Genomic DNA, 14249 nt, shown 5'->3' with positions numbered 1-14249 from the left:
ACGGCGATCAGGATGACGCTTTCCTGCTGGGTTTTGGAAAAACGGCAAGTCAACGGTGCTGTAGTGTCAAAACGAGACAACGCAACGCATACGGTTTCCTTTCGGCGTGCTGTAACCGAAAGATAGTGAGTCGACTCTAGACTTGGAGCCGTTCGAGGCCGCGTCCAGTGTGGGTAGTGATCCGGTCTGGAGGTCGCTCGGACTACCGCTTCAGTGAAATGGAGTCGCTGCACCGACTGAGTCCTCCGTCTACGCGGTGCTCTGTTGCGGACGGTCACTGCTGCGAAGACGCAGCTGCTAACGGGATCAGTGAGTTGGTCCTCTCGCGACCAATTCTTCCTGAACAATCGCAGCGGCTGCAGTGTGCTCAAGTTAGCGTCGACGTCCCGAGTTACAGCGGCCGGGGACGTCTCACCGAAGTTCCAGAACACAAAGACTCTAGAACTGACACGTCACCAGTACTGGTAGCTTCTTCATCATCGGATGCGACAGCGGCGGCCAAGTACGGCGAAGCGCTGGGACCTCCACTGTCGGATGGTGCGGTGCGACCTGCCCAGTGTGCACAGAGAACAGCACAGCTGGCCCGGAACTTGACTGCGGCTGATCCAACGGATACCACGTTTAATCCCAAATTCATGCTCATTGCTCTAGAGATAGGAAAGCGTGCAATGGAAAGGCACGCGGAAGTTCCCGTCGGATGCCTGCTGGTTCAGCGATATTCCGGCGAGATTATCGGTTACGGAGCGAACCGCTGCAACGAGCTCCGAAATGCAACCAAACACGCCGAATTGGTAGGTTTGGTTGATGTGCTGCACCGTTACCCTCATATGGAACGTCGAGAAGCGTTGCTAGCGAAATCCGATGTCTACGTGACCTGCGAGCCGTGTATTATGTGCACGGCTGCTCTGATTGCGCACGGCGTTGGTGGCTACGTCTACTTTGGTTGTAGAAACGAACGATTTGGCGGCTGTGGTACTGTGCTCCGAGTTCACGACGGGAGCTGCGGATTGCCGTCTAACCGCAAACCGCTGCGTGTTAGCGGGGGTCATTTTGCTCAAGAATCCATCGCCCTCCTGCACCGCTTCTACGAAATGGAGAACATGTTCGCCCCCGAAGAAAAACGAAAGGTGAAACGCACCCAGTGCAAGGAGCAGGCCAGCTTGACACCGTAAGCAGTGCCTGATGGCGAAGACGCGTAGACTTCGTACCAAGCAGCCGCGTCTATCGATGACGGGTACAGCAAGCAAGCCCCGCGATAGAACATCCGAGCGATCGCTACAGCACGCGATGGCATCGATGGTGCGGGCTGTCTAACCAAGAACATGACCAAGGGTCAGCGTCGGTTATTGACAGATGCGAGCGTGAGACGCTCGATAGCCTGCGGAGGCAACGAGCTGTCGCTGCGCACCATGCGGCACTCCGATAGGCGCCAGCAACGTGCGGGCCCTCAACTAGCGTTACACGCTGCACAGCACAACTTGGACGAAAACCTGCGCACTGCATGCGACAACACTCGCCTCCAGCCGCAACGAAGATGTACTAGTTCCTCGTTTGAATTGTAAACATCCGAAACATGACTCGGAACACGTGCAGTTTGATCATGTTGTGCGTCGTGGCTGCGAAATCCGTCCAGGAACACGAGGCATTGATCAGGGATTCGTTGATATTTTTGAACAGAGACTAGCGATGCACAGGCAACGAAATAAAAATCTCGTTCCCTCTCTACGATAAACTTTAAAACGGACAAAAGGTTTCCTTACTGTCGAAAGTTTACCTTCTAGGCGGAAGGTCCGGCGAGGCGGACGGGTCTGCTAAGCTGGTGCTCAGTGTGCCTCGAAAGTGGTGGGTGCTGTTGCGAGACCTGAGCAACTTGTCTGCAGCGCAATTTATTCTTGGACTAGGAACAGGTATGCTGCGTTTGGGCATCGCCTTGGTCGCCGAAGTATCCTGGTATATCGCTTCGCGCTGCCACAGGCAGTACGTCTGTCTGCGCAGCTCGCAGGCTCCCAGAATGCTGATGTACGCCGACCCCGTGTCGAGTGAACTACGCCTCGAGCGGACGCCCTCAGTGGTATGGCAAAGCTGTTTCGCTGCTGCGGTGCATCTGCTTCAGCGGTATGAGCGCTACGGCAGGCGCTCACGGCAGGCGCTCGACGCTCAATAGAGCATACGAAACGACCAGTATATCCGGAAGGAAGTCTGACTAATGGCACTTGAAGGTAGGTTGCATCATAATAGAAACTTTCCCGAAAGCCATTATCCATCCATCCCGAAACCGGGGATATATGGTAAATGGATGTTTTGTCATCGAAACAATCACAACATATGCGAAATCTGGGCCCGGCATCTCGAGAGGCAACGGAGTTTGCGGTCGGCGTCGTGCGCTCGGAAACGAGGCGTCACTGCGTTTTGCTTGCTGCACTTCTGCAGGTATTCCAGTGTTCACATAACCGAGGACCGAGCACCTCGGGCGAAGCGAAATGCACACTGGAGCAGTGGGAACGATGGAACTCGCTTCAGTTTCGGATGTTTTCAGCTACACGTTGCAGAAAACTCTCCGGGAGCTTGGGGAAACGCGTACCCTCCGTGGTAAAGGCCCAGTGCTCAACACGTTGAAAAATCTCCTCATCGGAAATACCGAACGGAAAGCTTGGGTCGTGGAAAGTGGTGCGCTCGCGAAGCTGCTTGCGTACTGCGCTGAAGATGCTGTTCGAATGGACAGTTCCGTGAAGGAAGCGTTGCTGGCGCTCCTGGGAACGCTGTGTTACGGCGACTGTCCACCTGCAGAGGCCGAGATTTCACAACAACAGCGTCTCCCGCGCTTTATTGCCGACTCGTTGCAGCAGTCGTCGCCTAATGCTCTTAAAGTCGCCGCGTTGCGCACCATGCGGCAGTTCACGGCCGCTAGGTTACGCGTTGGTTGCGATCGAGCGCGGTTTGCCTGGCGGAGTGCTGACGCGGAGGCACTGCTCCGTTGTGTCCAACAGGATCAGGGCTTGGTCAGATTGGAAGCACTGAAAACCATTGCGGTATGGGCACGGCACCACGAAGGGCGCACACAGCTGCTACAGGCGGGAGCGATGGATGTCATCGTCGCGGATCTCAAACGGATGCCAGATTCCAACCTGAACACCGAAAATGACGCAGACGTGCGTACCGTGGACTCTGATGGCTCTGAAGAGGATGCGGATGACCCAGGATCGCTCAGTACGACCATGCTAGAGTTGATATCGACGTTTATCGAGGACGCCCCCGCCGCCGCAGCGTTGCTTGCGGAGACCTTTGCGCGAAACTCTCGCAGTGCAAAACGCTTCTGGCGGGGTTTGTACGATCCGGTACCGCTGCGGAGGTTCTTCAGTGTCAAGATTCTGGCGCACCTGTACATTGCCGGGATGCTGAATGACGCATCGAAACTCGCCGCCACCGCACTGCCGGTATTGCTCGCGCTGTTAGCGTCACCGAGCCAGCCGCAGCCCGGCAAATCCTGGACGCAATTCGGCATCTATTTCGATCCCAAGGTGCCCGCTCAGCAGCTGCGGCAAGCAGAAGTCGTAGAGCTTGTGGAAAAGCTCCTGGCCAGCTCTTCGCATTTCCGGCGAGTTGCCCTTGATGTTGGCGCCATTCCGGTAATTGTGAATGTTATCGAGCAGAGCTGTGATCGATTGGCATCGCTACCGGAATCCGTGCGTTCCCAGGAGAGCAAGCGCTCTAGGCTGGAACTCGCAAGTCCCACGCGATGTGGACGCACATCTGCGGCTGCCTCGCTGCCATCAGCCAACCCGGGCGCCCAGAGCGAGCGTGAAAGCACGTCAGCGCTCCGAGCGTTGGCTCTGATCGCCTCAAATGGAGAGCATACTCAGCCTATTCTTGTAGACGACAAACTTATGGCGTTGCTATTGAAATTACTGGAATGGGTACGGCGGGCGCCCCCAGAGCTATCGTTCGGCGTGGCTGAGGCAACCGCCCAGGCGCTGGCTTCGCTCATGGCATTGATCCCGAACCGACAGCGTCAGGGTCTGCATCCGAGCCTCAGTGAGCGCCTTCTCGACATGATTCTGACAAGTTCGGCGCCGTATGTCGTGCGGTGCGCGGCATGTGATGCGCTTGCGCAGTGTGCGATGCCACCGTGTCCATTGGGAACAGCGCTGATGAATCAAGAGCGCGCTCTCCAGAATTTAGTCTCCCTTGTCCATGACTACCTGCATCGCTGGGACCTTTCGCATGACTCCGGCGCGCGAGCTGCGAATCCCGAAGCGCTCAATGCTGCCGATGTCTGGCGTGGCTGCTCTCCTGCGTTAGGCAGCGCGGTCGGACACGGCATCGCCGAGAGCAAGCAATCCGGTCCTAATGCAAGACATCAGACGGTTGCACGTACCGAACAACACCTTGTGGCGAAAATTATCAAAATCATCCGAATATTGGCGCTTGCAGCATCGAGTTCCGAGAAAAAATCGCTGATGGACCTTTTAACATGGCGATCGCTCGACATGCTCACGGACGTAAGGCAAGCCGCGGACGTCTGTGCGCAATCGTGGGCGCTGCTTCACAACATCGTCTACTCCAACGGCGATCAGAGCGAGCACGAAGCATGCTTGTTTCTGGTCCTGCAGAGCCCAATGGGGCTGTCCGAACGCCTGGACGCTGCGTTGCACCCGGACACGCACGTAGACGTACGCGTCCATGCATTGAATTTTCTCACGGTTGTGGCGGCTGCGGATGCGATTCCACTGCGAGCGCAAGTTCTGGCGCGTCGGGAGCTCTTACAACGTTTGGCAAGCTTTCTCAAATCGTCCGAGGTACTGGAACGCTTCCTTGCTTCCTGGTGTTTTACCAACTTGTTGCGGTATATGCCGCATCGCCTAGACACGCTGAGCGTTCAGGGATTCCACCGCAAAACCACAGCGGCCCCGTTGCCCCCGGCTGGTGCAGCGGAGCCCCCGCAGGAACCCGATCAGACCACGAAGCAAGTCATGAGGACGATTCGGAACCATCTCGCCCAACTGGAGGTGCTAGTACTGCTGCGTCAGGTTGCGGAACATGACGCAGCGCCTGATGTTCGTGAACGAGCCCGCATGGCACTTTGGAACGCGCAGCTATGGCGTCGAATCTGCGACGACGACAGCAGCAGCAGCGACCTCGACGCCCGCTTCACAGTGCCGCTGGTACCTGCTCGCTGAGTCGCTTCAACGTTCGTGCATGCAGATCCCATGACAAGAGTCGTCCTGCAACAGAATACGCTGCAACCGAGATCGCTCTGCTTCCAGTCATGGATACGTATCGCTGCAGCCATAGATCCAACTGTGCAGCCAAACGCGTTTCGGAGATAAAGATTCATTTTTTCGTTACCAGCACTCGAAACGGATACACCGAACGAGCTACCGTCTCCAGACGCGGAGCATCGGCAACGTCTGCACCAGTCCGGGCTCGGTGCACGTGGCATACCTCTGGAAGCAGCCTGGAATCGATCTCGGACGGCGCCACGGCAGACGCACGCAACCGAGTCGCACGGCTGCGCGCGCCGCGACGTGAGCACTATGCTCTCGGCGTCAGCCGGGAAGAGATTCTGGCAGCTAACAGGAACAATGGCTAGCGGGAAGACCTAGATTACAACGGCACCATGTGGTTGCGTGGAGCGTGCCAGGGCGCGCACCATACACGCGGCTCCGTAGCCGCCAACAGGAAGAGGCCGCGCCACACCGCCTGCGATGCCATTCAGTGACACTCGTTGTGCGCGATGCACCAACGACGACTTGAAACAACGCAAATGAAACGTGGAAATGCCAGCCTCGAAGTGTCTGCAACACGGACACGTGTCCGGACACGTATGCGTGTGCGTGCATCACCATGTGCACGCATAGCATGCGTGTCCGCACGGCAGTCTGTGCATGCGTGCACGCGTCGTCGATGCACACACACATACGAACGTTTACCGCTCAGCGCGCATCACCAGAGCCTTCCTTGTCGAATATCGCTGAACGGCGGACATTCTCCAATGTGTCTTTTGCTCTTTCGGCAAGTCGGCTCGCGATGCGTTGCACTGCCGTGGAGTTTCGTGCGACGGATCCAGTGTGCAGCGAGGGCTCGCGAAAACGATCTCCAACTGCCAGCGTTACTGGTGTCGTCGTGGCTCCACCGAGAGCGAACCTCTGCACAGAGGAGACGCGATCGAGTTGGCGTTGCTGCTCGGCAGAAACGCGTTCACGGGGCCATGGTGATTCAAAAACAGTCGCCAACGCGGCGGCCGACGGTGCCGATCCCCCAGTCAGTCCTGGAACTGACGATGGCGCTGGTCTCGCTGCCCGTATCCGCTTCGTAAAGTGATCCGCATTGGTGCCGGCAATAGCATCGCTCGAGGAGCGCCAGCGCCGGTCGACACCCTTGTGCACTGGCTGCGGTCGCGTTGTAGCATACCCGCCGCCGTTGGTGCGATGCCTTCGCAACAGCTGCGCTGCTCTCCCGCCTCTGGTCGGCAGCGAGCCCGCGTCGGATGATGCGTCGTCATCGGAGTGAATGATGCGTGCAGTGGCGGCCTCGGCACGCGCTGCAGCTATCCGCGCATCCTTCTGTGTGCGTTTCATTTTTGCGCAGGAAATCGATGCCACTGCTGGTGGCAAGCCAGCGGTAGGACTGTGTCGCGTAGACCGCGGCTCCTGCAAGGACCCCAGTGTCTGTTTCCGAGCTACTGCGGCAGAGATCCGGGTTGACGCCTGCCGGCAGATCTTGCATGGGTAGATGGGCGCGCAGGCCGCCTCGTTACGACGGTTCTGCCTAGCGACGACATCGGGCTTGCGCGCCTTTGCAGCCTCGGATGCATCCGCGAAGCCGGACGCCACAGGATCCGATGTATCCACCAGCGTTGTCCGCTCGTTTGGCGGGTGTTCGAGTCCCTCACAGAGACGTTCCCAGAGTGCCTCCGGGTTCGGAACGAGCTTGCGCTCACACAGAAACGTTATCCATGCGGCAAAAACTGGTGAGGCTCGAACCAACGTAAGCAGGTCGCCGCCAACAACGAGCTGCGATCGTGCCCTTGTGAGCGCTACATTGAGTCGCCGGGTATCCGCCACAAAACCGATGCTCAGCGCTCGGGGCGTTGTACATGCGCTCACTCCGTGTCGGGCACTCCGAACAGGGCTGAAAATCACGAGGTCAGCCTCTGCACCCTGGGCGGCATCCACGGTGGCAACTCGATATTCCTGACGGCTTCGTGTTGGTTGCGACGATGCTGCAGCTGCTGGCGTCCAAAGATGGAACTCCTGAAGCGCTTCTTCCAGAAAACGAACCTGAGCCCGGTACGGCGTGATCAACAAAACAGTCAGCGGATCTTTCCTACTTCCGACAAGTTTCGGTTGATTCTCAGCTAACCATCGTACAAGTCGAGCTGCCTCGTACGGATTTGCCAGGCTAGTGGCCACTCGAATTTCTCGATGTTCGGCGTCGCCTGACATGTCCAAAAGCTCTATCGGAGAGTCGACGCCTCTCAGACGCTCACAAACTTGGCAAGCTGTACGCAAACGATCCCCGTAGAAAAAATGTGACGGAAACGCGGCGATCGACGGATGCATGCGATACTGCTCGTCTAGCCAACACAGCGCAGCTCCGTGGACGCGTTCTGCAGCCTCGGAAAGTCGCTCGAAAAGCGACTTGTCATATCCACTAGCCTGATTCAAGCGCGATCGCACTGTGGCGGGTAGTTGTCGAGCATCGCCTACAAGCACAAGTCTGCTTGGAGCGATGGTTTCGGGTTCCATCCGATCACCATGCGGGAAATTCGTCGGGCAAAAAGACTCGAGGATGAGCGGTATCAGCGTATCCGGCTCAACAGCTTGAGACGCTTCATCCACAATCACGTACTGGAAGGGTCGCTCTCGCATCCTCCCCGTACCCTGAAACCCTAGCCCAGCTGCACTATTCAGAGTCGCGAAGACAACGTCCGCGTTCCGTATGGGAACGTCATGAACAAGAGCGTTCCACTCGATTCCTATTTGGCCATCGTTATTGGAGTTTGGGGCATTATTGGCATGTTCCTGTCGCTGGGATTGCGCCTGTAACCACGCAATACCAACCGGCCGCGTAGTATCGGACTGCGACCGGAACTGTTCGTAGAGCAGCCTCACCGCATGATTTGACGGTGCGCATACAAGAAGACGCGGCGCTGGTGTTTCTCCCGTGAGACGTCTCAGCGCCCCGATGATGGTCCGCGACTTTCCCGTTCCTGGCGGGCCAACGATCAACGTCACAGAGCCGGGGCGAGCCTCTACAATTCTTGTAATCGCTCGCATCTGTCCATCATTCAACAAACCAAGAGAAAAATCAGGTTTGACGCTCCCGCCACTATTCATCTCCCGGATGTTCGCATAGCGCTCTTGCTGCTGCTGCTGCTGCTGCTGCTGCTTCCGTGTTTGGAAACCTGGCAAGGCGTTCGGCGGCACATTACGCCCGCTACTGAAATGCTCCTGGGGCCTGATCAGCGCATACAAGAGCGGTCGATGGATCTGGCCTAGCCGGGTTACCGCTTGGAGCTGTCGCACAAAAGGTACAAGCCCAGTTCGCCATTCGCGCTCATCGGAGAACGCTCGCCATAGTCGGGCAACTGTACCAGTGCGTTGCTGCATATGGAGGCAGTTTCGCGGAATCCAAACGCTAAACTCATGAACGTTCCCTGAACAGCTCGCAAAGCCCAATCGAGTCAACCGTAAAGCAGGAACGATGGGCCCAGCGCCAGACGCAGCGTTGCGCCCGCGTTCGACTTGCAGGAAGTATACGTCTTGTGAATCCAGGTCTGGTGGCGGATCGACGCCGGCTGCCCACTGAAGAACAGCGCGATCAGCGTAGTCCGTGCAGGTCGGCTCTACAGAGGCAATGGTCACTGCCCAAGCGTTCACTTCAACCCTCAGCGCAGCGCTTTCTGCGACTGCTGCAACCCACTCGTTTTCTATGCGGCGTATCCAGTACTCGCGGTAGTGATGCACGCACGCAAAGTCAGTTTGCACCCAGGCAGGTTCATCATCGCTCGACTCGGGAACCGGGCGCTGCAAGGACCGCTCCCAGGACTGCAGCAGCGTTGCAACCAGCTGCGCCTCTGCTGCCTCGGGGCTTGGCGGTTCGGGTAACTGGAGCTCCAAGTTCACGTGGTGTTCTGTTTCGTTGTCTGATGCTTGCCGCTGCCATCGTCGTCGCCATCTAGTCGGTTCCCTATGTGCAGTGACTGAAGTACCTGCAGATGCTGCCGATGACGATGACAACAGCGAACCCTGCGGCATCGTTCAGAAGAGCAAGACGTGTAAGCAGCGCGCTTTTGGTGCGGATTCGCCGATAGGCAGGCGCTTCGTCGAGTGGCATATACGCAGTGAAACAGCGCAGCGGTTATTAGCGAGAACTTTACTGGACACCGTTCATGTCAGTGCGTGCACCCAGATCCAATCAGAATAACTTGCGGTGTGGATTCACTCAAGTGACTTTAGCATGGCGTTCATGTCGGAGAGCGTCGTTTCAGCAGGGTTTCTTTCACGGCCACGCGTTGCATTCTGGTGGTGTCGAGGCTTGGTTACCGGCTCGGGCGCTACTTAGGCGACGTCAAACTGATTTGAACGACTTGAAGCTACAACAGCGCGTAAGACGTGTGCCAAGGTTTGTTCGTGTACTCAAACGAAAAAGCACTTGCCGTTTTCGATGGTTTGCCAGCGCTGGCAAGGACGCTGCCGACAATACCTCGGAGCGACAGTCTTCAGAGCCATCGGCCGGAGCGGCGTCGTTTGCGCAGCCTGCAGCTTCTCTGGACGGCATCGATAGATCCGTAAGCCAACAGGCCAGAGGCTTCTTCAGTTCGATCGCGGTAGTCATGCACCAACTTCGGCAGATGGCGCTCCGGCTCTGGACAGCGTTGTGTGTACTGGTGACCCTACGAGGCCCAATTTTGCGGCGATATTTTGCGGAATATGCCTGGTTCATGCTGGTTCTTGGTGTGCGCCTGTTGGTGCTCATGATGACAGCGCTCTTGTCTCCAATCATCTACGTATGGGTGCGTCTGTTCCCGCGATACAAGGCGGGTGTGCTCTGGACAGAGCCACACTGGCCGCGCCGCGTGTGCTTTCTCGGCGGAGCCGCGTCGCCATTTCTCCAGGAAATGGCTCGAGTGATCTGCATGGAGGCTATGCGTGAACGCTCAGAACAGTCCAACGAAAGCAAACCGCAGCATTCGAATATCTGCATCAGCTGGGTGGATTGTCACCTCGCAGCGCTTGAAGAGGCGCGTGCCGTCTGTACGGAGGTGGCCCCTGGGCTGCACTTTCGCTTGCTCCACCTCACGGATCTAGACATGCAGAGCAGCGGTACTCGTCATGCAGTGCTCGCCCTGCGAGAAGAGCTGGGCACCTTCGATCTGGTCGTCATCGCACCAGCATTATCCAGTATGACTGGTGCATCCGCGATGACGAGCTTCTCGACTCTGGGAAAACTCGACGAGCAGCCTCGCCTCGAGCGTGGTTCCCGATTGGACACCATCTGCACGGCCACGGAGCTCTGTTACCGACGAGTTGTCCTCGCTGGATCCATCGCGACAGATCTCATCAACACAAACGGCCAGATCATCTACATTACTGGAACAACGAAACGATTCGGCACCGCTTCAGAATCTGATGTGTGGATCGAGCACGCATGGAACGCTGCTCGCATGCATGCGCGTGACGCACGCAGGTTCGATCGCGCTGTCTCCGGGCGAGTGGCGGTGATCACGGCGCCTGCGGCGTACGTGCTGGATCGTCACGGAGCGCTTGCGGACACGTATACACGCTCGATGATGGACACGTCACCGAAGTCTGAGCCTGTATCGACCGCCATTGCTGATGCGCCCCCGAATGCAGCGCTGGATGCGCCACTGCGGGCAGTTGTCGCGAAGCTTGCGCGCTACGGAATCTCACGCGTTCTCCTTGGGGAAGCCGAGGTCGTGGTGCCTTTTCGTAGCGCGGTTCTTCTGCTTTGGCAAGAGGCGCTGCCGTGTCTGGTCTTTGAGACGTTTTCGGCATTTCATCGCGGTGCGTCGGAGGCACCCCCAAGCAATGCTTAATTGTGCATCATCGCGCACAACAGAAGCACCGAGTGTGTGTGCGTAAGGGTGCGCTGGAATCCGCCGGATGATCGCCGCGCCGGACGTCTGCGTTCAGCGCCGTTCAGCGTATGGACAGATTCATGTACCCGTCGAGGATTCGTGAGGAAACGTGACCTCGTGGACTGATTGAGGTTCTCGCGCTCTACATATGATCCTCAGATGCACCGTCGCATCGACCGGCAAAAATGCAATCTGCTTGTAAACAAATCGATGTTTGCTATCGAATACGCCCAGGAGGCTGACGTGTAGCGTCCCAAGGAGTCGTATGGATGCGACGTGTGTCTGAAAAATGCAGTAGGCGTTCACAGGTGTCGCGTTGCGAACCCGGAATCACCGCGCTATACTCAGTCATGTTGAATAATGGAACGCGATTATGCTGTACGAATATTCTGGAGAAAGCCATCCTCCCGTAAATCCATACTGCACTCCGGTCTTTCTGGATTGCTGAACCGCGCTAGACTAGTGCTTTGAATCAGGCGAAATTACAGTGTCTCTCTATCCTCTGGCCACTGATTCTTTTTCATGGCAACTCTCTAGCATTCCAACAGAATGCCTACGCAGAACGCGAAAGGTTCCCTCGAAAGTTCGCTCGACATATTCATGGAAGCGCGGAGGCGTGTCTCTGACCACGCGATCAGGTCGTATTGCACATTCTGTCCCGAATATCAGTTCCGTTATTGTACGAATATTTGATCGAAAATTTTCGGATTGAGATGGACCGTTTGAAATCATGCGTCCGGAATTTCTGGTGAGAGTTGCCAGGCCCGGTGCGTCGAGGTGACGGAAGCTAGGCGAGCGTTTCTCGAGTCGGGAATTGCGCGATCCGGAATGACACCCTGCATCTTTTTGTCATATCGATGCGAACAACTCGTCTACTGATCTCTGAGCACTAAAATGACGTTTGAGAATAGAAAAGACGCCTTCGATTGGACTGAGCGAGGGAGAATTCGCTCGCATGATGAGTAGCTGGATGTCAATCTCATTTTGCGTACTCTTCGGCCGCTGTCAAGTGATAGAAATTGACGTTCTCTATAAAAATGACAGAGGCATGTGGAATGGAGGATCCAAAAAGTGCATCCACGAAGCATGAGTCCTTCAACGATTCTGCCGTCCGGGGCTTTGTAGGCGAAAACCGTATTCAAAACGCCGCTAGGGCTTGTGTTGTCGTCATTCTCGCTTGTTTCTTCCTTGGGAAGGGCGGTTTCCCCTGTTTGTGTATCCATGTACAGGTCTACCGTTTCCCCCGAATTCAGCCTTATCGAATAGGGCGAGCACCCGTGCCTCGTATGATAAGCGCCCATTTTTCAGTGCAAAGTCAGTGGTGTGTCTTCCAACGCGCCATGGTCTTCTGTATAAACGCGACAGTTTCTTTATCCACCCGAGTCTTTCCATCAATTTCCGAATCAATGCCACGGAAGCTTCACACCGTGTGGTTTCTTTGATAGCGTATCGTAGAGAAAATATGGAGTATGACGGATTGACGAGAAGATAGTTTTTTATACAAAATTTGAGAAGCTCCATTTTGGATGCACAAGGTTCAGAACGGACTACGATGAGAGTGCTTCATCTACATGCAGACCAGTGAATGTCTGACTCGTAGGAGCATGACTATTCCTTCGTAAGGTAGGGCTCACAGCATCATGTCCCGCTGCGACCTTCCCCCAATCTATAGACCACATTCCTTTCATTGAATACCTGCGAGAAAACAGAAAAGGTTTGCTGGTGCAGGCGTTCAAGAACGCACTGCTCTGAGAATCGTATTGGCCCGAGTTTCCTTGCACTAGTCAGCGACCAGCGCTTGCATCGCCACCGAGCGTGGCTTTAGAACTGATGATAATGCCGACGATGACCCCAAATAAACCCAGTGCTGACGCAAATATCTCAACGATAAGCAGTTTCACGAAGATTGTTGCATCTTGGGCGTCGGCCAGCGCACAGCTACTGCCCGTGACGCCAACGCTTAACCCACAGAACAGGTTGCTCAGCCCGACGACCAGGCCCGCCGCGAAAAGCGCATATCCACCGAACTTGGTGACAGGGTCGCTTTCAGCCACAGACGCGTAGCCGATTCGAGTCGCCATGACTATAGCGGCAATTATTCCATATATGGCGACCGCTTCGCAAAAAATGACCGAAACGAGGTTCTTCGAAGTGATGCGCGGAGCTTGAATCGAGGCCCCCACGAGCGAAGACCCCGTGATGAATATACCCCACGCGGCCCCAAGCACAGAGAGTCCTATCGCGAGGGCCACACCAACGTACGCAAACCAGTACGGCGATATCTGCTCAAAGAGGATTCCGAGAGGACCCCAGCACTCTGGTAAAACCCATCGCCACAAACAGTTCAGAGGTGCTGCTCCATTTGGCTGCATGCCTCAGCTGCTTCCAAAGCGAGTAGCCCTGCAGGTGCTCCAGCGCTCTAAACAGCCGTGCGCTCTACCGAACTCGCTTCGCAGCGCAGTGCAGCGCTCGTACAGTGCGGTTGGCCACGTCCAGCTGGCGCACAGCCCGCGCAGCGCACCATGCTCCACGTTCTGCACTTTTTACGAATCGAGTCAGACGTTCGCGGAGGTGCGAAGGCAATCGTAGACCAGGGAATGAATGAGGGCGCTTCTTTGAGGATAATGCGACGCTTTACCAGATCCTGTCCCATGTTCCTCACTAGAGTCGAGGTTTGATCGAGACTTGGATCAATACAGTGGGTATCGAGCGTAGAGGTGCCTGCTGTGCCATTGAATGCACAACTGTTGCAGTCGTCACTTATCAAGGGTATTGCATGTAGTTGCTTTCATCGGCGTTAGCTCGACCTGTTGCTGCTTCCTAGTGGAGACTTGTCTGCCGCCGTAGTCATCTAAAAAAGATAGATCAGTTTGTAGTAGCCTTGTTGAATGTTAGCTCAACCTCCTGCTACTGCTTCCTAGTGGCGACATTTCTACTGCCGTAGTCATCAAACAAAGGTAGATCAGTGTGTAGTTGCCTTGATGAACGTTAGCTCAACCTGCTGCTGCTTCTGCTTCTGCTTCCTCTTCACGACTAATCTGATGCAGGGTCGACACGATCAAAAGCTGCTGCGCGCCGCCGCGAACATTTCAACCGGGGCTGGCGAAACGCAACGCTAGGAGACGGGCCAAACGCAGCTTCTTTT

The 14249-nt window shown here is 56.1% G+C and overlaps 5 protein-coding genes and 1 non-coding gene across 6 annotated transcripts; 3 read left to right on the top strand and 3 right to left on the bottom strand.

The window, feature by feature from the left end:
• Positions 1 to 218: 218 nt before the first annotated feature.
• CYME_CMS337C (probable tRNA-specific adenosine-34 deaminase subunit TAD2) lies at positions 219 to 1172 on the top strand (the record flags this gene model as incomplete). The annotated part of the gene is made up of 1 exon (XM_005538898.1): positions 219 to 1172. One exon carries the CDS (start codon positions 219 to 221, stop codon positions 1170 to 1172), a length of 954 nt encoding a protein of 317 aa, XP_005538955.1.
• Positions 619 to 2350, bottom strand: CYME_CMS336T. The gene has a single exon (XR_002461670.1). It is a non-coding gene; the product is annotated as a hypothetical transcript (transcript).
• Positions 2351 to 2480: 130 nt separating this feature from the next.
• CYME_CMS335C (hypothetical protein) lies at positions 2481 to 5177 on the top strand (the record flags this gene model as incomplete). The annotated part of the gene is made up of 1 exon (XM_005538897.1): positions 2481 to 5177. One exon carries the CDS (start codon positions 2481 to 2483, stop codon positions 5175 to 5177), a length of 2697 nt encoding a protein of 898 aa, XP_005538954.1.
• A 756-nt stretch (positions 5178 to 5933) lies between these two features.
• On the bottom strand, positions 5934 to 9260 carry CYME_CMS334C (similar to regulator of nonsense transcripts; the record flags this gene model as incomplete). Its single annotated transcript, XM_005538896.1, has 1 exon — positions 5934 to 9260. One exon carries the CDS (start codon positions 9258 to 9260, stop codon positions 5934 to 5936), a length of 3327 nt encoding a protein of 1108 aa, XP_005538953.1.
• Positions 9261 to 9394: 134 nt separating this feature from the next.
• CYME_CMS333C (hypothetical protein) lies at positions 9395 to 11062 on the top strand (the record flags this gene model as incomplete). Its single annotated transcript, XM_005538895.1, has 1 exon — positions 9395 to 11062. The coding sequence occupies one exon, from the start codon at positions 9395 to 9397 to the stop codon at positions 11060 to 11062; it is 1668 nt and encodes a 555-aa protein (XP_005538952.1).
• A 1826-nt stretch (positions 11063 to 12888) lies between these two features.
• Positions 12889 to 13476, bottom strand: CYME_CMS332C (V-type ATPase V0 subunit c; the record flags this gene model as incomplete). Its single annotated transcript, XM_005538894.1, has 1 exon — positions 12889 to 13476. The coding sequence occupies one exon, from the start codon at positions 13474 to 13476 to the stop codon at positions 12889 to 12891; it is 588 nt and encodes a 195-aa protein (XP_005538951.1).
• Positions 13477 to 14249: the final 773 nt, after the last annotated feature.

Source organism: Cyanidioschyzon merolae, chromosome 19 (assembly GCF_000091205.1).
Source record: "Cyanidioschyzon merolae strain 10D DNA, chromosome 19, complete genome".
NCBI classification, from domain to species: Eukaryota; Rhodophyta; class Bangiophyceae; order Cyanidiales; family Cyanidiaceae; genus Cyanidioschyzon; species Cyanidioschyzon merolae.
This window is presented reverse-complemented; position numbering and strand designations above follow the sequence as displayed.